The sequence below is a fragment of the Brachionichthys hirsutus genome, chromosome 9 (genome assembly GCF_040956055.1).
Source record: "Brachionichthys hirsutus isolate HB-005 chromosome 9, CSIRO-AGI_Bhir_v1, whole genome shotgun sequence".
NCBI lineage: Eukaryota > Metazoa > Chordata > Actinopteri > Lophiiformes > Brachionichthyidae > Brachionichthys > Brachionichthys hirsutus.
In genome coordinates, this window is record NC_090905.1 from 10,385,662 (window position 1) to 10,410,707 (window position 25,046).

General features: G+C 47.2%; 1 protein-coding gene across 1 annotated transcript in view; it reads left to right on the forward strand.

The window, feature by feature from the left end:
• Positions 1–1,125, forward strand: part of LOC137899524 (transcription factor HES-1-B-like) — a 2,588-nt gene extending 1,463 nt beyond the window's left edge. Inside the window, 5 exon segments of the mRNA XM_068743561.1 lie at positions 5–84; positions 258–493; positions 495–678; positions 681–764; positions 767–1,125. Of these exon segments, the coding sequence (XP_068599662.1) occupies positions 5–84; positions 258–493; positions 495–678; positions 681–764; positions 767–810 (628 nt within the window). The 3' untranslated portion in view covers positions 811–1,125.
• The last annotated feature ends 23,921 nt before the right edge of the window (positions 1,126–25,046 follow it).

The following is a 25,046-nucleotide window of genomic DNA, read 5'->3' on the forward strand; positions in this document are numbered from 1 at the left end:
CCAGACACTCTAAGTTGGAGAAGGCGGACATCCTGGAAATGACCGTGAAGCATCTCCGGAACCTGCAGAGGGCTCAGAAGACCGGTAAGTTGTTTTCCATGTCATGCTTTCTGAGAAAATGCGCGCGTTGCTTAACCGGTCATTCCGACCCCCCCCTTCCCCCCCCCCTCCCTCCCCCGTGAAGAACCGTGACGTTCTGACTTTTATTGTGCGCGTATGAACCCTGACTTTGGCTGTTCTCCTCTGTTGATCCGCAGCCGCCCTGAACACCGACCCGACTGTCTTGGGGAAATATCGCGCCGGCTTCAGCGAGTGCATGAACGAAGTCACGCGATTCCTGTCGACCTGCGAGGGCGTGAACACCGAGGTCAGGACGCGGCTCCTCGGCCACTTGGCCAACTGCATGACCCAGATCAACTCCATGAACTACCCGAGCCAGCACCAGCACCAGCACCAGCACCAGCACCAGCTTCCATCCGCCGCCGGACCAAACGCACCCTCCCTTCGGCCAGTCGATGGTGCAGATTCCCAGCGCGTCTCCGCAGGTGCTGCCCATGAATGCCGCGTCCTGCAAAGGAGGCTCGTCGCCGGCTAGTTTGCCCTCAGACGCCACCAAAGTGTACGGTGGTTTCCAGATCGTGCCTGCCACGGACGGACAGTTTGCTTTCCTCATACCCAACGCGGCTTTGCGCCAAACGGCCCCGTCATCCCTGTTTACGCCAATAGTGTCGGCACGCCTGTCCCCGTGCCGGCCGCGGTTTCTCCCGGAGCCCGTCAGGCAACGCGGACTCGGTGTGGCGACCTTGGTGAAAAGCCAGAAGCCTGTATAGAATGAAGACACTGAAAAGACACTTCACAGTTCTGTCTTAATTCGATGTTATAGGAAGTCGCTTTGAATCTGTTTTCTGTCAAATGGAACGAGTATGCACTATAGTTGTACAGATAACGAGGGAGTCAAGTTCATATTGAAATGCCAGATGTATTGTGGAAGTCCGTTCACTGCATTTTTTATATATTGGAGGGTTTTTTTTGTTTTGTTTTTGTTTTTTACTGTGATGCCAAAGATATGTTCATTGCTCTTATGCTGTTCTTCGTTTTGGAAGACAAAATAAATTTGTAAAGAAATGAAAATCACGTGCGGATATTTTGTTGTTGTTTTGTAAAACAAAATCTGTTTTTATTCAGCAGATATGGTGCACATTGCACTAATTTACACCTGTTACTGTATTTAGGGGGGGGGGGGGGGGTTAACTATATTGCCCTGAGATCCATGTGGGGTGTACTCGAGCAAATATAAAGAAAGCAGACATCTGTGGACGGCTAACTCTTTTTTTTTTCTTGCAAGAAAAGTCGCTTTTCAGCACAATAAGAATAAAAATTGACTCCACACTTTTTGAGCCAAAAGCAACGTGAAGCTGTGAAAGAAAAAAAGTTCCGTGCATGTGGAAGGACTGTCTTCTTTCCAAAACTCTTATAGTTCATGCTGCATAATAACGTGTTGCTTTCTGCCGAAAGTGCCTTTGAGCAAACCTCTCCATGCTCAGTCACTGTAAGTCAAACCGGGCCAGACAGGAGACGCTGCCTCTATCACCATTCAAACACGGGCACAAGACTTTCCAGCTGTTTCACCCGACCTGCTCGAAATGTGGGAGTTTAACAGCGGTCACTTGCGCCATCTAGCAGCGCAGAAGTGTATTGCAACTAGACTGAGACTACAGACAGGAGCTTTTCGTTGCAGTTAATTAGTGCTGCCTTGAATTGCTCAATCAGCCACTGCGGGATTCAACTCAACATAACATTTGTTTCCATGTTTTGACAGAAACCTGCACCTCCACTCAAAGGTCTCCAATGAAGAGTAAACTATAAACTAACAACTCTAACCCGAACGAGACAAAATCAGAGGCAAGGGAATCATCATTGAGCAGATTCCGGCTGCTCGCTCAGCTTCAGCATCAACGGCATCCACCTCTGGATGACGTGGAGCAGAGACGAGCTGCAGGATGTGTCTTCAGTCGGGGCCGGGGGGGGGGGGTTGACAGAAGGACACGTTAAGCACTCGCCACCGAGCCATATGGTAGCTCTCTGTTCTGCCCAGGTGCGTGTGCCCCCTCCAGCTATTCCGAGTGTGGCCCTCCTTTGAAGGGTGTGTGTGGGGGGGGGGGGGGGGGGGGGCAGTGCAGGTGTTTGCAATTAACAGTGTGCTAAGAGGCACAAAGTGTGGATAAGTGCCATCATTTTGAATTTCCATCACACCTTTTTATGGGGGGCCGTGCATCCCGGTTTGATGGAAGCCATGTGTGTGCTTGTGCCTGTGCGTGCATTCGTGGAGGGCTGTGGGCGAGGACATCCCTGGCCAAAGGGTACAAAGGGCGAGGCAGTGGAGACTTAAGTGTGGTGGTGGGGTTTCAAGGAAAGGCCTATCACACGGGATAACAGCCGGCCTCCTGTGAGTCGGAGCTTGTCTACACAAACGCACACAGTCACACACGCTTCCACAAAACGTTCCCACAGCATTCCAGCTGCGCTCAAACCAGTATCGCGCTTCCTGCCCTGAGCCCCAGGGCCACAGCTGGACGTGGGACGTCTGGGGGCACGTGGTGTGACCCGGACAACACCCAGCTGCTGCACCCTCCCGGCCGCCTAACTGCATATCCTCCTTTCCCTCCTTTATCCCCCCCCCCCGCCAGCATCTTCAGTGGTCTCTTCCCCTCTGGAGAACAGCTTTACGAGCTTCTCCAATTACCCAGTGCCATGGCCGAGCTGCCGGAATGACCGCACACATGTCACAACACGACCGGGGGGTTAGCTGCCATGCGTGTCCATTAACTTTTCCCACACTCCGCGTGCATGCAGAGAGCGAAAGGAGGGGAAAAAGCCCCTCTGCTTCCTCTTTGGCTCCCTAAGTGCTACCATATGGTCCACTCGCTCCCTCTCTCCCTCATGGTTCTTCTCTCTCTCTCTCCCCCTCTTCCCTTTTGGGCCGCCACTGGGGCTGTCTTTGATTGCAGCCCAGACAAGCGAGAGCTTTATGATTTAAGCCCAGGGCTTGCTGTACCAAGCCCTGGACTCATTCTGAAGCCAAGCTCCTCTACCTCCCCTCCCCTCCTCTCCACTCCATCCCCTCGTAGCCCCCCCCCCCCCCCCCCTTCTGCAGTTGCAGGGAAGGCTGTTTTCTGGCAGGAAATGAATAGCTCCCAGATGAGCGCAGGAACCTGAGAGGTCGTGAGAAAGAGGCGAACCCCCCCCCCCCCCCTCCGCAGGCCCGGCCTGCTGCCAGCCTGCCGGGGAATGTGGGAGAGCGCCTCTCTGACACACGCATCAAACCCCCTGCCCTCCACCACACCGCCTGACTGACTGGCTGACTGCCTGCTCGGCTCTCGGCCCTGAGCTGGAAATACGCTGATAGACAGCGCAACCGCCACCGAGCCAGGCAGCACGGCTCATCAGCCAGCCAAGCAGCAAAGCAGCCGGGCAGGGGAGAGAAAGCTGTGGGATTGGAGAGAGGAAGTGTTGAATCCGTGTGGGCGGAAGTGGATCAGTGTGTGTACGCAGTCTGAATCCCGAGCCAACCACAGAATTCAGTGGAAAGTTAGCTCTGTAATTAGTTTACATCAGACTCATGTATGACCCTGACTGGATATAGTTGTGCAGATTATGCGCACGGACACACGTACACACACGCTCAAACTCACACGCCGCCTTTCCTCCCCTCTGTCCCGGAGGCTTACACTCATTCCAGTGTGTGCAGTCACTCAGACAGGTGTTCCTTGTCAGGAGCAAAAGGTTTTCCCCTTTGGATCCCTGTGTGGTGAGCTATTATTCCTCACCAGGTGGACACTATTACGGTTGCACATTGTCAGATGCTTAGCGACAGTTGTCCAGACGTATATTATAAGATCTTTAAAAATGATGTCCTGCCTCAGATTGACATGCTGGGATCGGATAATTACAGAGCGGACAACCAGGCGCACGATTCTGCCTGTGGCTCAGGAACATTAAGGCTTTATGTGGCGCAATGGTTGCCAACGTTTCTGGCGAGTGATGATGTAACATGAAGCCATATTCTGTACTTCTGACCCTCATCACTGGTTTCAGCATTACTTTGGAGAGCAGTCTAAGGGTTAAACCAAAGAGAATTTTCCATGGCAAATTGAAGAATTAAGGAGGTGAAATGATCAAGTATTTGACACACACAAAAAAAAGAAGATTATGTATGTCAGAAAATGTATCTTGTGGAGGACATGGAGACTTCTTCCATCAGATGAGCATGGGAGGCGCAGGCTTTACCTATTTTAATATGTCTGTATGTATGGATCTGTTCTTTAACAGCAAAACAGACTTGTTCATTGACATAATTCAAAAAAACACATTGTGCTACCTCGCTCACTTTGGTCCTCTATTCAGACAAGCAGCAGAGTCACGGCGCTTGGAATAACGGCATGAGGCGCTCTGTTATCATCACAGTGTAACCAGCGACTCAGTGCCCATCTAACTCTGCAAGACCTCCACGCTTCCATCTCCCAGTCTCGCTACCTTTTTCTCCCATACTCTTTCTTTTGTGCCTGATGCTCTCAGTTCATGCAGGGCTCCTATGGTACCTGTGGGCCCAGAAAACAGGACAAGCCGTCTACACATAAATCCCATCAGTCTCTGTGCCCATTTTCTTGGCTCACCCTGAATGGCAACAAAAACCCCACCAGAGGCTCCCACCGCCAGCCCTTTCAAATGTCAGCCTCCTTGTTTGAAGTCGAAGACTGCTATGTAAATCACAGTGTTTCTCACCAGCCCTGCCTCTCTCTCACACCAAAGCAACATCTCACAAACTAGTGAAGGTGGTCCCATGATGCTGGATGATTGTTTCTTTTGTGGTCGCTGGTCTTTAGAAGAAATCTTTCCCATCCTTTTTCATCGCGGTTCATAGGAATGGCGTTGATGGGCTCTGGTGGGTGGTTTTTTTTTGGGCTTGATGACTTTTGAAGAGCAGGACGTGCCAACCATACGAGCAAAGTTGGCACATCCCTCAACTCTGGGCGGCGACAATGATGACCCCATCACACTGCGCCTTTGTATGACCTGTCCTCCAGTACTCTGGATCCCAGGCCGAGTGAGTGGGAGGATCCCCCTCCCCTCGGAGACCATCACAACAAATAAATTGACGAGACAAACAAGTTCCCACCATACCAACTTGCAACGTAGACAGCGGCTTCGATAGCGCACTAAAATGTTCTTAATCAAGCACTTCTGAGCCGCTTGCTTTCATTGCTTTACATCCAAGTTTCTAAAACTCAGGGTCAGGGTCCCCGAATCTATCCCCAGAAAACAACAGAAAACCTTCATCAAAAAGGAGATATTATTACAAACCCCAATAATTTCATATAGTCTGCGTGTATCTTCTTCTTCCTCTTTTGGCTTGTCCCTCAGGGGTCACCACAGCAAATCAACATTCTAGTCGATTGCATGATATAGTGTGAGTGTTATATAGTTACGTGTTATTACGTGATACACGTGCTTTTTTTCTAAAGGAGTTATTCATATCAGTTCTTATCTTCTGCTTTCACATCTACTGATATGAAGATATTCAACTCTGAAAATGCTCAAGGCTGGAGATGAGCGCCGGCTCGTCTTCACTCGCCCTCCGTCATGGTGTGGGTGTTTGTGTGTCTTTGCCCACGCAGTTCAGACTGGGATCGAGCTGAGGTGTAGCAGGAGCGCGAAACATCCCAAACACACTGAGCTTATAGGCTCTGGCTGATTATTTGATGATCTACGGATCTCTTCCTCGTGTGGCTAATATTATTTCTGACTTTTAATGGCTCCTCCACTCCAGAGGCTGGGGCCTCTCTGAGATGAAGAGAAAAAGAAGCCAGAGTTTTTTCGTGTTTGACCCTTGAATACATCAAACGGCTCTGGATGTCTGGCTCTTTTTCACCCTGATGGAGCTGGGACAGAGTCAGCGCGTTTGATGTCAGTAAATCAACACGCCGCCTGTGTCACGATGATGGTGTTAGTGATGTAATGCTAAATCCAAGGCCACACACAGGAGCATGGGACACAGAGGAGGGCGGAGCCTGGGCAGAGGCTGGAGGATTAATTCTTCCCAGTTCACACAGTTTTGTTTGTGTTCTTTGATTTAACGGCTCACAGTTCGGCTTGGGAAACGATGGCTAGTGTGATCTGAAAGATGGCACTGCTCCACAACTGAGCAATCTCTCAGAGGAACTTGTGTGATGCACTTGTGTGTGTGTGTGTGTGTGTGTGTGTATGTGTGTGTGTGTGCATGTGTGTGTTCTGTGTTTCCAAATACATATTCTTTTTTGTCTAAGAGTCATTCACAGGTAATTTGCCATTTCCCAAAACAAAGAGTGACGTATTCACACACACGCACACACACCGCACACACACACACATAAAAAGATCCTGGGCCTGTTTCTGTCTTTGTTTCTCTCAGTTGGTTTTACTTGAGCTTTATTTCTTTAGTGCTGTTGCTGTCTGTTCACCCTGCACTTAAGTGTTTCGCCACTGAGGTGCATTGCATCATGCAGGTCCTCAGAGACATCCCATTGTCTCTGCTTCTTCCACGCAAAAGCTGTCTAAACTGCGATGAGGACCAGCAGCTAATCCGCTTTCCCTTCTTGGAGCCAGTGGCTGGAGCCATGGAGGAGCTGGCCGCAGAGATACGGCCATGAGACGCTGTAGACACAAAGCAAACTGTGTGTCTGTTAGTGTGTAATTGTATGAGGGTGTGCATAATACAGATTTTGTCCATGTCATTTAGAATGTGTGAGTGTGACATTTTGAGTTCTGTTGCTCAATTTTCTCTGTTGACAAAGACTGATTGTGTGTGTGTGTGTGTGTGTGTGTGTGTGTGTGTAGGTGTGTGTGTGTGTACTTCCACTTCCCACCTCATCTGTCTCTGTAACTTCACCTTTGTGGAGTGTATTTTTAAGCACTCCCACCATACTGTTATCCCTGCTCAGGTTTACATCATAAATGAGACAAATCCCTGTGTGTGTGTGTGTCGCGGGGGGGGGGGGGGGGGCTGTCATGGACATATAAACCCTGTTTTTCTGGGAAACAGGTCCAATGTGATTATCCCAGAGGCTGTATGCACCTAAAGTGGGCAGAGGCGAGACGTCAGAAGAAGCTGTGTATTGTGTGGTACGAGTACATTCAGCATTTGGCTCCCTTTGTTTTTCTAAGGAAGCATCAGTGCGTCATTCCTAAAAGCTAAGGCTTGAGATGAAACTGAACCCGTTCTATTTACTCACAGTAAATAGCATGGTAGCTCTACGTCAAAGGAGACAAACTTTATCTCATTGTTTGCATTTTCTAAACAGATTTCAACCGGGCTTGAAAGCGACATTACTTTGCATGATCTTATGGGTACATATCATATACGAATTTGATTTCTAATCATAGATGCCTGCCTTAGTTCACATTTAATGGATCATCAGTCAGGAATGCTAGTCTGCTCGTCGAGTCTGGGAGCTACAGACTAGATGTATTGTCCAGATCTTTAGGCCCAACACATAGAGATTTGAGAAATCATCTTATTTACACGATCCACTGATTTAAGTCCCGTTCATTTCCTTCCTACTCGGACCAATTAGTTTTAGTGTGATTAACGTGGGGCATGTTGGTCTGACAGCTTTCCCGAGAAGATCTATCTCATGCACACTCGCACCACACACACACTCACACACACACACACACACACACACACACGTGTACACCCACTCCGATTATCTCAGGAGCTTCACGGATCCAGCCACCAGTTGCTGAGCGGCCGTCCCTCTTTGCCCCCTCAGCGCTGGCTGCATACGACCCTCCACAGACGATATCAGGGTAATTGACAGTGACTGGAAATATGCAGCATCACTGAGCCCCGACCCGTGTGACTAACAGGGTTAGGGCCTCCCCTCCCCCTCCCCTTCAAGACCAACCCTGGCTCCATAGCCATCAGTGACATTCAATTTGTGTTAATGCTCCCTTTGAGGGGCCTCCAGGGGCCAGATTTGATTAACATATTTTATGGTGAGCCCTTGGATGTTCTTGGGAGTGTTTCAGGGCTTCTATTAATAACAGTCAGAGCAAATTATGGCCGACCATGTGAGCGGTGCATGAGCACCTTTGTAGAGCGGTGCAAAAGGCCACAAACGGGACAGATAGTCCTGTTTTTTTGTTATCTGTGTGATTCTGGAGTTTTGCTGATAGCTCGGCCACATCATCTTGAAGCTAATCAGAAGTGATTCAAGCAAGCGAGTCACAAGCTGGATTGAATTTGTCTCATCTACGGTTCTCTCCATCACTTATCAGCGGAATGAACCGCCATGAAATAAATGGAGGGTAGACAATAGACACTGTTTGTAAGGGCACTTTTCCCACACTCCTATCTGTCATGAAAATGGACACACACTGGCACGAGGACAAAGCGACAGACAGACACACACTTGAGCCCAACTTCCGAGAGTGTCTACAGTAAGGACATTCCTGCGCTTCGCACGCCTCGATCATTGTTCGCCGTAGCCGTGCAGCCAACAAAAGAGGCATCCTCTCTGCCTCAATGCCACCGAGCAGTAAAATGTCACCATGCTACCCCATAAATGAGACTCCTCTCTCCTCGGTTTTTATAGTTGGTTGATGGAATCTCTATGCATTAGGAGCCTCTTTTACTGTCTCCTGGTAAAACCCCTGAATTCCTTCTATAAATGCTCCTATGGCACAGTTTATTTCAATGGGCTGGCACAAAGGAAAGCCCCCCCCCCCCCACCTGTAAATCGCTGGTTTTGTTCAACAACAAAACAAAAAGAATACTCCCCAATATCATTCAGCAAGTCTTCTAATACTTATGGCGAACCAGCTAGATAACCCTTTTTTCTGTGTTTTAATTTCCCTCACACGAAGGGAAGGCCTTTGAAAAAAGACTGTATAGGTTCTCATTTATAGGCCAGAGAGGCAGAAATTGTAAAAGCTTAAGTTTCGCCCTGGTTGTGTAATGTTTGAAAGAATGTAAAGTCCATGACAAAAGAGCCTACGAGGAAGTACAGAGAACAGGTGGTCATCGTCGCTCTCCGCCCCCTCAGCTCTGTGCACAGACATGAAATCAGCCGAGGGGTTTAGATTTCAGTGATAAAGACCCTGAGGTTTGTTTGCTCTTTATGTCTACAAAGATGTGTGAAAAGATGCCAGACCTCTAACCCCTCCCCAGGTCTCCCACCGGCCTTGGGGCTGGAAGTACGAGGTCAAGGACGTCAGCGTACAGGAAAATGTTCTGCGCTGCTCGTTTTGGAAGGACAGTTTGAGAAGAGGCCTTGGTTTGTGTGTTGTTTAACATCTGCGGGGTTTCTTGAGATCTCACCGCTGTGCCTGGGAGGAAATGAACTGTAAAAGGAACGATCAGCCAAAACTTTAGCTTAATCGTCAGTGTTGCACATCAGTTCTGGGTTCAAGCAGTATGGAAACCTGTGTGACCACAGTGTGATCCATCCTTTGCATTTTCATGCTGTTCCTGTAACCGTTCTGGAGATTGGTGATGCACACCGACCGCCAGACATTCATCTCCTCACATCCTGTCCTTTGCTGCAAATCGGATGAACCACGTCATTGTTTTTTTAAAGTCATTTTTGGAAGCAAAATATATAATTAGTATTTATTTTAATGATTATTACTCGTAAAATGACATGAACAGAACCTGAATGGGATAAGTAATCCCACACTCATACCTGCACATCCAGGCTGAGATGGGCTGTCCTGCTGACAAAAGGACCACGGGGTGTTTAACTCTGTGTGTGTGTATGTGTGTATCCATGCGTGTCACCCTCTATTTCCATCTGTGTGTGTGTAGTTTAAGGTTGTTGTAACCATAGGAGAATGATGACAGATGAGCCGGGGAGAGGGCAGGCTGGGTAATCAGGCAGCAGGCAAACCTTCAGGTGTGTGATAAAGTTGAGATGGGGTGGAGAGAATGTGGGGGAGAAGAAGCAAATTTTATAGTGTGTGTGTGTGTGTGAGAGAGAGAGAGAGAGAGAGTTCTGCTTGGCTGAGTTTGAAGAATGCTTCTGTGGATCCTGGCAGGTAAAGAAAGAGCTCCTTTCATCACCTTCCAATGACGCCCCCCCCCCCCCCCCCCCCACACACACACACACACACACACACACATTTACTCCTCCCGCACACTTCCTTCATTATTTGCAGGAAACACTTTTAAAAAGAAAATGAGTGTGTGCTTTCCAGCTCATTCATAGACTGCCTCATCCTCATTTTTTTCCATTCACCCCCTCCTGCTCTCCAGCCATTCCCTCCCTCCGTCTCCTCTGTAGCGTGGGAGCTGTCAGTGGCGTTTGCTCTGACACACACTGCGAGCCCCGGCGGCAGGCAGGTCCTTGTACTTTAAAGGCCAGCAGCTAATTAGACATAATGGCTTCCATTTTGTCCCGGCCTTGCTTTGTGGCTTTTCGTGGCTTTGATGCCATGATTGGAAGTGCGGGGGGGGGGGGGGGGAATACCGGGCAATTTTCCATGTCTGATTTGTTTGAAGAAGTGGGTGTGATAACAATGATGCCAGGCCAAAAGACAAACCATGTTAGTGTTTTCCCACAGAGTGATGGGGACTTTGTCCATGGATCTTGGAGTTGCTGCTTATTTCCTACACATGCGCGGAAGGTTTGTCTGATCTCTTTCTGTTGTTCCTGAGGCTGTGATGCTTCAAGAAGAAAAGAACAAGTGGCTCATACACAAGGTCAACGTGTCTCTTACCAAACAAGGTGTTTAGCCTCTCGCTGATATAATCTGTATGGACATTTTGAAACCTAACTTTTCAATACTTAAGCCATTATTAGGCTGCCAAATGAACACATTGCACTTGTAGCCAATTCTGTGAGCACTCCAGCTAAATTAACACAAGATGGAACTTTCTAATCCCGGCCTCGCTGTGACTCTGTCGGTAATCCCTTTCTGGGTCTGGTTTATTGTTGGACTGCTAAGGATATTCATGTTTTCTTTAGTTTGGGATCATATTTTAATGCTTATTCCTCTAGAGTTTATTTTGAAGTCACTGCCACTACTTCAAAATCCTAATGATTAAAAAAAAAGATCTTTATTTTTCTCCCTGGAAACCATCACAATCAGGAAAACTGTAAAGCAACTGTTTCCCAGGTTAAGGGGAAACAAACCTCTGCACTAACCCAGGAAGATTACTCTGGAAGTGTCCCTTGTCCCCACCGTCCCTTCAGCCCATCGTGGATCAGGTTGAACTACAGAGGTTCACCTTCTAAACACACACACACGCATGCACACGCAAGATAAACACACATAAACACAAGTAATGGCAACCAACAGAAACACTAATGGGGCTTGAAGCTCAGGCAGCACAGCTCTTCCTGGGAGAGAGAGAGAGAGATGGGGGTAAGGAGAGGAGAGGAGAAGATGGGAGTGTCGGGTTCCCCCTCAGTATCCCTAAAATAGGTTTATCTCTGCCTCTGTCTTTTTGTGTCGTTATGCTGAAGAGGGAGAAGATGACGGTAGCCGGGGTGGAGAGACAAGAACAGGCAGCGGGCGGAAGAAAAAGGGAGATAGAAGATGAAGGGGGAGGTGAGCCCCCCCCTGGAATGGGACCACCTGCGTCGCCTCCTTTGCTGGGAGATTATGCAGACACACAAAGCAATGCTGAAAGGAGGCCAGGGGCTCCGGGGAAGCCCAGCTCAGGAGACTGAGCAGCGTGGAAAGTGGAGCTGGCATGTGTGCCAGGGGTCTGCCACATACTGTACCACCACCCCACTCTCCTCCACCTCCCTGCCTCGGCCTCCTGTAGGCTCATCCATCGTTCACCCTCCCGTGTAGTTAGAGCAGCGTCAGGTATGTCTCTAGTAAGCACGTGTTACTGAGATCGTACCACTGCTGACCATTTACACTTCAGTTTGAGTAGGTTAGTTCAAGTTTAAACTATGATAGCTATAGCTATGATCAGATGCTGCAAACTGTGTGCTTTATTGTAGTGGCACCATCTAGTGTAGTGCTTCTGTTTATTCATTCTTTAAAGAAACTTTTTTCCAAGTCTTATGAGACTAATGTCTATGCGATTAGTATTATTGAATCATTTGTTTTTCTCTTCATGTATTTTTCAGGATCATTGATTTTCTCTCTTTTTTTTTAAAGAGTTCTCCTGTGTGATTAGTTGCTGAAACCAGGAATATGAGCTGTCATTTGATACTTGGCTCTTGTATACTTGTAATCCCAGTCATTCACTAGATTTTGCCATTTTATCTTTCACATAAATAAGGAAATGAAAGAATAAGAAGAAGTCATGCCATTCCCAGTGGCTTCAAGGCATTTATTGTCCAAATAAATTTCTCAGCACTGAAATCCATCCATCACAGTGGTTGGTATTGTTGTCAAACTACCAGCCCCCTCCCTCTAAACTGTGAGTTGAGGTCCCCAGCATGGATGTTGCCATCAATGATTGGTCAGTCCCTATTGTTTCGGACGCTGTCATTGGTCAAGATGAATAGCTGTTTCTGTTTAATTATTCCTTGCTTGGGCATTGGTCTCAAGCTGAACCACAGCTAACCCCGACTCCTCCATCAATGTACGATGACTTCATTGGGACTCCTCCATTTACTGCAGCCAACCCTTTAATCTAATAATTGCTAAGACCTTATTGTCTTTTTGCTGATGCCAGCTATTAGCAGAGCAGTGAGCACATCTTGGGCTGGGTCTGGGCTGCGCCAGTTTTTGACAAAACAGCTCTATAAAATTCCTGCCCCCCCCCCCCCCCCCCCCGTCCTGTCACCCTTTAAGAAACTTGCAGACCTCAGCATATTCTAAGCCGAAGGTGAAGAAGGGAACAGAAGGAGAGAGAGAACAGAGGGGGACCGACAACAGCGGCAACCTGGGCTTCTCAAGGTCCTGCCTGAAAGGTTTTTGTTTTTTAAAAGGTATTCATTGTGGCCAACTCTTTCACTCGCTCTCTATTCTTCAAAGTGCTGGCAGAGCTCTGGCTTGGCGTGGGTCTCTGCGGGGCTTTGGAGGCCAAACTGATGTACTAATCATAACTCAGTGGCAGCAGCTTCGAGTGCAGCACCGGGAGGGACCGAGGACTGGCTTCCTGCTGCTCACAACCTCTTTGTCCCACAGAAGGATGTCCCAGCCAGGATTAAAGATGGGCATAATAAGGGTGACCCCTAAACATCTACCCCTTTGTCTCTAGTGGTGTGTCTGCAGGGACATATGGGTATAGTAGCAGGGTGAGGAGGTTGAATTTCTCTGTGTTTAGGGTTTAGCATGATTTGTCTGTTCATCCATCTTTCTGTCTTTTTTTCATATTTAAATGTCTGGAATGGTGTCCAGTGACAATGCAGCAGCGATTGGCCCCAGATAGCATATGCAGCACACTGCAATGCTTGTCTGTGCGGCTTCTAACTTGTATGCAGTAACATTTCCCCCATGATGATGTTGCACAAGAATTATATCGGCAATACGATATCGACATTCTTTGAAGTGAGTCTTGCAGATAACCGCTTTCAGGACTTAAGTTGCTGGACACTGAATTCTACAGACTTTCAGGCGCTGCAGACAACGATGTGATGACGAGGCATCTGGAGAATATCTGTGATTCTGCACCAACGCTCTCTGTACTTTCTCTACAGACTCCCAAATGTAAAAGAGCCCATGATGACATTATTACATTTGCAGTACTCACACTAAAAGAAGACACAGTTCCAGTGAATGCTAGCATTTGTAGACCCCCCCCCCCGCCGAGTATGACATTTTTTTAAATTAGTGAATGAGATATTCATTCAGTCAGTTATCTTTTTAGTTTGTCCCAGGTTTGTAACTGAACCCTGGTGAAACGCGTGAGCAGTGGTTCTTCCCCGCTACATTTACGAAGTGTGTTGATGAGGATGAGCCCACGTTTCTCTCCCCAGCACGCTCCCTCACACTCGGATCCCGACCATGCAGCCCTCATGCCCGCGTGTAATAAATGTTCAGCGCCGTAATCGATTTGCAATGCTTGGGGAGCATCTCTCTTGATTAAGCATGTAAAAGAAGGGAGAGAGCGAGAAAGAAAAGGATGAGGCAGAACATGGAAGACACGAAGGGTCCCTGTGAATGCGATGAGAGCACAGGGAAAAGAAGAGGGACCGGGGGGGGGGGGGGTGTCTATTAGAGAAAAGACTTCCCGTGGTGTAAATAGTATTCATGGTTGACAGAGTGGTCATGGGGAATAGACGAGGGGCTTCTTCTCTGTGGAGCTCGAGCCGACTCCTTCTGAGTGTGGCTTTTCTTCCGGACGGAGTTCGCCTTGGGGGTTCTTTGTGCCTTAGCAGCAGGTAGCGATGGAGTGGCAGGTCAACTCTTAGGCCAAAACAACTACCCCCATCTCCCACCGACCCCTGCTGGGAGTTACTGGCTGCTAGAATGAAAGTGTTTTGTGCAAGTGCATGTGAAAATTTAATCTTATTTAAAATAGACTTTTACAGCATCTTTGCCGCATTTTAATCGATTTTCTTTTCTTTTCTTTTTCTGATGCACTCACTTTATTTTGTTAACTCCTACAGACAAGGCCATTGAAAGAGGGGTAAAAAAAAAAACTCAAATATAATTAAGATTTGATTCAGAACTTCTAGACAATAGAAATTAAAAATTAAAAAAAGAACAAAAGAACAAACTATCTCAGTTTCTCTTGCTTCCACTTCATATTTTCGACCAATAGCATTTCTAGTTTAATATTGTATGTTTTCACCATTTGCCACCATCTGAGGCTTTTTATCCCTCACTGTTTCCTTTTTCTGCCGATAGCATCTTGAACCTTTTTCCCAGTGGGGGGTGGGGGGGTTCACTCAGCCGCGGGGCTGCAGAGAAGAGTTGCCCACAAAGCGAGGCGGCCTAATCAAATAACCGCCCCAGCATGGCGCCCAGTGAGAGTGCCGTCCCCAGAGGGAGGCTTGACCGGCGGCTGCAGGTACCTTTCATTGCTGCCTGGCAGGCCGGCTCCTTTCCCCAGCTTCCTGCTGCTAGAAATTTGTTGGCCCCCTCTGGGTTTCTTTCTTGGAGTGTCAGCCGTGGGGCCCCTGATGGGAGATTTGTTGATATGATAACTCGATTAGACTACAGGAGAATGACATAGTGGCACCACGCCAGGCAGCAGCGCACAGGGAGGTGGTTACTCATCTCTTTAGCCTCCTCTCTAGAGCCTGGCGTTGAGCACCTGCCCTCCGATAATAGATATGAAGGATGGTGCACCTTGACATTGGTCTATAGCCACTTAGTCTATTGGCATCCAAAGGGGTTCAGTTCCTGAAAACCTGTATGGGACGACACCTGACTATTTAAATTGTCTATCTTACATCCTCTATTGAGTAAAACCCATGAAGAAGCAAATGGTTGTTGAAGAAAACTCATCTTAAGGTTTATTATTGATGCAGCTATGTCAGTAATTGTTGGGAGAAGGACCTAGGTAAGTGATTTCTTTATCACTGATGAGTAAAGAGATGAAAAATATATGGTTGCGTTCAGTGTAGATATATAATTTACAGTAATTAGGTGGGAAAGTAGTTTATACACAGCTGTTATCTCTCTGCACATGCAGTTCCACATTTCACAGGCGAAATGAGACGGTATAAAATTCTCCCGTTTCATTTCATGGGATCTAAGGGGCCATAAAACCTTCCTTACAGGGTTTCATCACTATAAGGATGGTCAAAACATTTTCTAATACACAACACCTTCCCTGTTTGTCCTACTGGTTATTTGCTACAAGGTGCACTGGGGCCACTCAAGTCAATTAAGTTCACATCTCCACTTTGGCCAAACAAGGGATTGTTACGATATGAGGAGCGCTAAAGACCAACAGGAACCTCCCTTTCCCAGCCCAGGCATTGAGAAACAGCAAAAAGGACACCAAACAAAGCAAGGCCCCTCTGTGTCTCAATGACTCCTCTCTTTGTTGCCTTCTTGGACCCCATAAAGGAAAAGGGACGCTCTTGTTTGCCCAGGAGGTGGTTTAATGGCCTTTGGTAGAACAATGGTGCCACATTCAAGCCATCGAGAGGGGCTCATTATATGGGGCTGTCCCAAAGCGTAGGGTCCCTGGACGTTCCCACTGGAGCACTGACTGAATGGCGGCAATGGGCGGGGTGGACTAGGGAGGGCAGAGGGGGGGAGAATAGAGACCATTGAGGTGACAAGCAGGTTCCATCTGCCCCCAATGCCTCCTCACCTTGCATCACGACAGCTTGGGGCCTCTCCATGCACAAAGGCCAAATTTAGTGTGTCGGGGTGGCTTAAAACACTCACTTTAGAAGAGACCATTGAGGGAAATATCAACACTGTAGGCCACGCAATGGTGCATTCAGCCGCTTCTGCCCCCTTCCCATTGACTGAGTTCCTTTTCCTTTCAGCCCTTTTCTCCTTTTGGTTCTATTCATGCCCCACTTCTCTCATCTCCGAAACTCTTCAGTCCAGACCATTTTTCCCATACCTTGCAAAGGGGCGGATGACAAGAATTAAGTTAGTTCTGGCCCAACCCAAAGGTTTTGTCCACTCTGAGCTATGGCAGGTAACTGTGACCATTATACGATGAATCATCAATCACCAGTCAATCCTCTCTGGTGATGTGATATGGGCAGTGTCTGCTGATGCACTCATGCATGCAGCTTAAAGCATCTAAAGTTTTCTTTCCCTTCTAATAATTTTGTCTCTCAGTTTTGGGAATGGCTTTGGGAGATGTAACCTCTAGTACTCTTCTAATGGTGGGGGGACATTTGAGAAGATGACCCTAATTGGGTAACATGGCTCTTAACCGTAAGCACAAACAGCAGCTATTTGCCAAGCACACCTTGATGGTGGTTAACACGTTCCCTTTTCCCAACAAGTCCTGCTTCACAGGCAGAGAACACAGAAGGTAAACCCTGCAAATCAAAGTGACAGTTTATCAAGCATTGGACGCCATAATTGGGTCATCACCACATGAATTTCTCTAATTATCTACAGTGCACTTTGATATAAAACTACCTACACTGTGGATACTCCTCCATGGACTCCAAGTGGCTCTTTTGTTTGCTTCTAGCCAAGATTCATCCCTCACATCTGGAATGTGAATATCCCAGTCAATATTTTATCCGCAAAAGAACAAGCTCCCACCCATTCTGTCCCCCCAATGCTTTACTAGATTACACTGATCGCAGCCATGGTCACAATCAGGGGTTCTTATGATTCAAGCAATCATTACACTACATGGGCAAAGTTGTTATTGATGTTTTAATTCTATGGATGCACATCCTCCCCTCTGCTTGCTTGGGGCACGCAGGACACATGCATCACATTAATGCACCCACGTAACATTCGACTGGGAATGCTGAACTGTCTTCAAACTGAAGCCTAATGTGACGTGATTTCTTGCGTGCTCCAGACTAGTGCTTACTCTGCCCAACAGGAAATGTGTCATCAGTCTTTCGTTTTTGTCTTTTTCTTCTTATCAGTTGTGCTGCTGTGGTGTGGGAGCTGGAATCACTGGTTGCATCCTGTGAAATGAAATAATGTGCTGTCTGGCACATTATTTCATTTCTAATAAATAAAAGCTCTTAATACCATTTGTTATTTATGAAGACAACACACAAATCTGAACAGATGTTTGTCATCTATTTGACAAATCAATTTCAACGTTCATGTTAAAATTATGTTTGCATGCCGAGCAGTCAAAAGGTCACATGAAGTCTGCTTTAAAGATGCCAGGGGAGAAAGAGGAATATCTGTAACTCTAACTGAGTTAAAGACCTGCTAATATTCGTCAAAAAATAACCCTCAAAATACACACACACCTACGCCATGGGAACAACATTTGTAAGGCAATCAACACAATCATCCACGTCTCAGAGCGCCTGCGTGGGCCTGTGACGTGGTCTGTCTGAGGAACAAGGCCTCAATGGTCACTGCACCACTCCATGCCATATATTCTCCAGGACCCCCCGTCTGCCCGGCACCCTGCTGTGCAGCTAACTGCTAGCGCTGGAGCTCCCACCGGGCAAACTCAGCGGGGTGGCAGCCAGGCTCACCGGGGGGGGATCGCACCCGTATTGCACCAGGATTTACTGAATGTGTCTGCATGTCTGTGTGAGTGCATCCAATGAAAATATCTGCTCACTTAATATCTGTGTCTGTTTGTGTAGATGTGGGAGATTCCCCGTTCATCTCCGTGAATCTGAAAGCGAGGAAGTGGTTTTCCACCAGATGCCTCCGCTCCCAGAAGTCTTAGTGGGGTGCCGGTGAAGTCCCGCTGGGCCGCCACACAGGGAACATATATCACGCTGAAGGGGAAGGCCAGCCGCCCTAATGATGGGACACATCAGTCTTCCTCTCAGCCTGGTCTGACATGCCCAAGTGTCTTTTTCATGGTGGCATATCCATGGCAAAAGAATGCATATGGTAGGGGTGCTTTATCGAGCCCTGTGGGAACCTGTGTTCAGCGCACAGCGGTGCAGTTTATTCGCTTGGTGGGAGGTAATGATCGTATTCCTTTGCACACATAGTTTCTCCGCTGAGTGTGCAATTGTGTAATTAAATTACCTTTTAATCACTGTGCTAAAATAAAAGTATTTTGATTATTATTCATCTTTTTTGTGGTTGCTGAATGGTTTCCAGCCAGAATGGATCTTGAGGGGTTTTTTTTGTACCAAAACAGAAGTTCCAAAAGGTGGAATAAAATAACCTGAGGTGTTGGTGTTGAGTTGATTTTAGAGAGCAAAACAAAACAAAACAGCGTAGCAGCTGCACTTTGAAATCTCCTGCGAAGGTAATGGACTCTTCGAGGCCAGAGAATGACTGTTTGGGAGATGATATCATCAAGACTTTGCTTCCGTCCAAAAGATGGAGACGGAGGCAGCTTTTTCCCTCTCGACATCTCCATCACTGGGAGCGATCCACTGCTACAGATTATATAATCACAAGCATTTCACTTCTGGAGATAAACCACATCAGAAAACGAACCAAGTGCTGGAAAGAGATGGAGGCGCAGAGGGAACAGTGCAGAATAAAAAAAAAGGCAGGAGGCCATGCATGGCCATGAATGACTCCAGAGGTTGTTTGTGCATGAAAGACTGTTTTTTGCTCCCCTGCTTTCTTTGTCTCTGTCTCTTTCCTTCTTCCTAGCTGTGTGGAGATCTAGTGGTGCTTTGCTCGCCTCCAGCCAGGAGGTAAAACTGAACTGCAGAGCAATGCTGCCAAATGATGAAAGACTCTGGCATCCAGGGATGCTCGGAGTCTGGACCAAGAGCTCAGAGCAAAAGAAAATGCTCGCTTTGCAACGCTTTTTTCCGACTACATTTCTTTTCTTTTTTCTTTTTCCATCATCAGGGTAAGCTTTTTTTTTCTCTCTCTCTAGCTTATAAGCACTTGCATTGCAGCCTTGGAGCAAAAGATCCTCATGGGAGATGGGTGGATGAGGAGGAGGGCAAAATGATGGGCAGATGATTTAGTGTTTATGTAGGTGTGTGCTTGCGCCAAATGTTGAGATGCAGTCTCATTTTTTTCTTAACTCGTTTTGTGAACTCAGTGACTTAAATCTCATTGCAGAACTGAAATTAAAAGGTCTCGATTTTTCTTCTGAATTGTTTTACCACATAATCCAATTCAGAATGATGGCTGTCAGAAGCATGCAACCATTCATCCGCTGGAGAGCCATAGTGACGTTTCTACTGAAATGTTCGTTGGAATTGCGGCGGAAACCTGGCAGGACGCTTTTTCCTGAATATCCCAACTCGGATTCACACCTGACCCCATGCAGAATGGTTCCTCCATACGGATTGGCTGCAGAACTTTAACATTTGTAACAAAATGAAGTATTCGGTCTGACCCTGTATGGTCCAGCAGATAGACTAGTGTTTGTTTGACAGCCTTTGTGTGTACATCATGGTTGAATTCAACCACAAGTGCAGAGGAATCCTCTGATTCTCAGGTCAGGCCAACGCCACTCTGCCAAGTCTCTGCTTCCCTTCCATAATCCTCTCTCAAGCAGAGGGGAAATGTGATGCAAGGTGTCAGCAACATCATCAAGATTGCATTTTTCTGCCTTTACAGTAAAGCTACTTCACAATTCTAAACAGGGGTGTAATCCTCCATCTTACACCATTCTCTCTATTCATCACACTTCATTTTTTATCCCTGTGTGAAGAAGGGAAGGTGAGGAAACTGGAGGAAAGACTTAGCTGTGTTTGTGTGGGCAACAAAGAACATGTCACCAGCGGCACAAGCTGAGAGGGGAGAGTGAGTTACAGCAGTTAACAGAATCTCTGTGTGTGTGTGTGTGTGTGTGTGTGTGTGTACATCTGCAAATGTTGCACCAAGTAGTGGCCAGATCCAATACAAAATCAGTCTCATATGTGGAGGCTGTTTGTGTGCATGTGTGCAGGGTGGGGGGGCTTTAACCCAAGCCTGTTTATGTACCACACTATGTCAGTGGGGAGGTCTTAAATTGGAGCCATGCTGCAGGGGATTAGGCTTGCACTGCAAAAAATATCCACTTATCTTTGGTCTCTGCTCTGGAGAACTAACTTTATTTTAAACAGGTTTGTCAGTGGGATCAAGAACAATGTAGATTTCAATAGAGATTCATTACATTTATAATAATAATAATAATACATTTTATTTATATAGCGCTTTTCTGAGAACTCAAAGACTCTTTGAGTTCTCAGAAATTTGTGATTATATATAATAATAGGCTCATGTTTCACTGGATTAATGAAGGTTAATCAGGGGATTAACCTTCATTAATGGGGTCCTGCTGCCTCAATGCAACAAAACATGTTATCATGATATCATGCACCAAATTTGGCGCATTATTTTCAGTGGGTGAGGCCTTGGAGTTGCAAGGTGCATCGCTGCATAACACAGCGGTGCGTCAAATAATATGTTCACGTGACAGACGGCCGGTCATCCGGCCAACCAGGAGGGGCCAAGAAGGATCAGTACGGTCCTCCATGTGTGGCGGATGTTTTCCACAAGCTGAGCAGCCAGCTTTGCTGCAGCTGTCCAAACCGCAGGGAGAAGATGAGAAAGAGTAGTGCAGGGCTGAGGAAGGAGGAAGGAGACTCCGGGGGGGGGGGGGGGGGGGTAGCAGGTTGGCAAAGGTCAGACAGGCCGAGACGGCTGGGACTGTGGGAACTGTCCAGGAAGGCATGTGCGAAATGCTCCGAGACAAGGTATCATCTTACTGCCAAACCGCCTGAGGGAAAGGAGTGCTGTACTCCTTCCTGTGTAAGTGTGAATGTATGTGCATGTGTGCATTTTTATGCTTTGTGCGTGTGTGTGTGTGTGTGTCTGTGCACATTCAGGAGGCTACCCTCTCTCTTGGGAAAGGACAGTGAGGGTTTTGATAGTGATGAAGGAAAACACACAAAAACACAGAGGAGAAAAACTGAACACCCACCGACACACACACACACAGATGCACACATAGATGCACACGCAGCTGTGAACATTCCTGCCGCAGAATAGGGTTGTCTTTGAATGCTAGTCATGTCAGCTCAAAAAAACTCTACAGTGGTATGTAACACATGTGTGAAACATGATTTCATGTCGGGGGAAACGCTGCCAATCTCACTGCGAGAAATTAGCCTTAATATCTTAGTGGTTTGGAGTGTTGTGTGTCGATTGCTGCAAAAACTGTGTGTGTGCTATAAACAGAGTCTCAATGAGCTCTTCAGAGCTGCGGCACTCAGATCCCCTCACGTTCTGAGGAACCTTCATGATGATCTGAGGTCGTCTGCAGCTGAGCTACAGCGCATTGATGGTTTTAATGCAATGCAGACATCCTCGGCTGAACTTCAGCTGCACTCCAACGCGGGATGAGATGTTTCCACACGTCCACGTCCACGCCCTGGCAATGGTGGGCTTGCTTGGCTTGGCTGAGCGTCAGACTCATGAGGTGAAGTCTGATCCCGCTGTGTAGATGTCTCAACATGCAATCCTCACGCTACCCCCATATCACCCCCTGAACCCTCTCTCTCATACACACACACATACACACACACACACACACACACACACACACACACACACACATGAGATTGGCTTCATGACCTATCTTCAATCTTAGAAAAACTCAAAACATCAAAACAAATCCACACCTCAGCTGGATGAAGTTTCGTAGGACGTCTCAACTTTCTGTGTCTTAATGTCAAAACAGCAAGATGCACACACACACACACACACACACACACACACACGCACACACACACCTTTGTCTGCTCCTCTTGCTCCCATTTTTCACAGGGCCAAGCCTTTGAAGAAGCCTAATCCGGGTTATTTGCTTTCCCATGCTTGTGTCAAGACCTGCTCTGAATTGACTGTGGAAAATATACTCGAGTCTGCCGGCTGCTCCCTCTGTCCCTGATTTATCCAAATAGGATGTGGCCGATGGGCGTATATAAAGAGGCTTGAATGGGGGCTAAATATAATCGCACCACCGCTCTTTATCCACGAGGCAACACTTTAACTGTTCCTCAAAAACCTTTATGTAGTCTGACATCCATTCAGGCTTTTTGCATTCAGCCCAGCTCAATGAGCGGTCCCCAAAGGGTGCCGTGCTCACAATGGGGCTCAGTTCATTACAGTAAATAACAGAGGCGGTCGTCGCATTGTTTGTGCAATGCAAGTTGATTTAGCGCACTTAAATGGGTAGTTGTTGGAGGCCCTAGGAATGAAAAATAATGAGGGATCGAAAACAAATAAAGAAAACGTTTGTATGCAGATACAATATGTGATGCCCAGAATATTTTTCTACACGTTTGACTGACATGCATTCGCAGTTCTATGTGCACCAATCTCCTGTATCGCTGCGTTTCACGTATTTGTTTGAATGTTTGTCGCTCAGCCAAGCTAGTCATCCCTCTCCCCCCCAGTCACGCGATGGCCGTCTGTGGGCTGCTGCTAAGGCCTCTGCATCCTCCACAAAGCCATGTAGCCTTTTCCGTTCCCAGGGGCCCTCAGAGCTCCGCCTGGCCTCAGTGCACCCGTGTTTATGTCCCGGGTAATTGCAGACCTCAGTCTGAGCAGGAGGCCAGCGTCTGTCAAAATAGGCATGTGTTCCCTTGTAGTGAGGCCTAAATCACATCAGCCCCTGCAGTCAGACCACGGTTCCCACAACCTCCTGCCTGACTGCGCGAGATTGGATAAGGAGAAATAAATTGGAAGTTACACCAGGAGGATGCAGCTATGTCTCACGCTGACCAAAGCCATGGTTGCCTCGGCCTAATAAGTCACTTTTACACACACACACACACACATGCACATATTACATGAACAAAAATCCAAGCACATTATTTATCTTTCAACAGCCCCAAAACAGGCATTGGGGGGGGGGGGGGCTCACACCTTGAGCAGGCAGCCGTGAAATGGGGCCCTGTCTGGGAACTGTTGGCAGGCCTGGTGGAAACAGCATAAGCGTGGTCCTCGTTAGCTGAGATGACGCTAGCGAGCTCGTCATCTCTGGGGAGCATGTTTGGCTTCTGCTGCTGCTACTGCCAGGAGGCTGGGAAAGGAGAGGTGAAACATAATCGGCTCTGGGGCCAGGGGCTGAAGCAGAGGTAGTTTACCAATTAAATCATCAAAAACAATGATTTAATAGTTCCTTAATAAGTTAATCTGAACCCAGATGGTACCTTATTACCATGGTACAGTATCAGCAGCTATGTGACCTCAATGTCACCCAGCCCACTGACCTATTCTGGCCACATACTTATTTTGACCTCAAGCACGTCTCTCCCGTCATACCCTCTTTGACTTCCTCTGTTTGGGAACGAGGAGCAGATCAAGGGGTGGGTGGGGTGATGGGTGGGATGATGACAGGAGAGAATAAGGAGAGGGGAAAATTCCCCAAGTGCTTAAACCCTTTCACATCCACCCTGGAATCAGAGAATCCAGCTCACAGTCTGCCCACACAAACCCAGCCCCTGTGACACTCCTGGAATGCTGAAGCTTTTCTTTTTTTTTTTTTTTCACCAATTTGGGTAATTACCATAACGGTCACAGTGATCGCAACAGAGACCGTGACCCTGGGCGGTGCGCAGTGAGAGCCAGAGGTTCTGCTTCGTGTTGCCACAACCAAACCTGCAGACAAATTCATTACTGACTTCACGACAACGACCCGCATATGATGGCTATAATTCAACTGGCGAATTGCATTGCACCAGGGACACACCAACAGTTTGCTTTTAATGCTGAATATTAGAAATATTCATTAATATTTAAACACAGTTATTTATTCGTTGCTACTTAATGTTGTGTTTCAGAATAGGTCAGGCTCATATTGCAGGAAGAATTGATTACTTGACTATCAAGGAGGTTGTGTTTTCATTCATGTAACTTGGCTGGTTCATTGATTGATTGGTTGGTTGGTTGGCTGTTCAGCAGTATTACGTACTCTGAAACTTGTAAACCAAATTTCACACATCTTTATGCAGATGTGGGACTGGCGTGTGGGAGAAACAATCCAGATGTGTTTGAAAATGTGCGAGATAAAATAAGCCACATTTACAGTTTATAACATGCAGTGAATTCCGTGCATAATTAGCATAGGTGCAAAGTATGTTGAATGTAATTTTAATTTGCCCTTTATTTAACCAGGTCTCTGAGTTGAAAACTAATTCTCCTTTGATATCTGGAGTATCTGCAGATACATTCTGGTACTGATGCTGCTGTGAGTGTTCGCTGCTGTTTCTCCTCACCTGGTGCTTGGTTGGTTGTTTCATCAAGAAAAACCCTGCAAACCTTCTAACCCTTCCACCATAGCATGGTTTGTGATGGCTTTCCTTACGTACAGAAGGTTTTACGTTAACATTTAGAAAGTGGAGGAACATGCTTCCTGTATAGGTGTGTATGTCACCATAAACCCAGACTGTCCATATCGAGAAGGCGGCGTGTGAATGAGGGGTGTGACAGGCATTTTTCCTGTGATTATATTAACACCCTTATATTAGTCTTCAAAGGCACCTGTGCTGGTAAATCTGGACTCTGCATCCTGCTCATGCATCTGACCCCATTGCAGGTCCCATAAC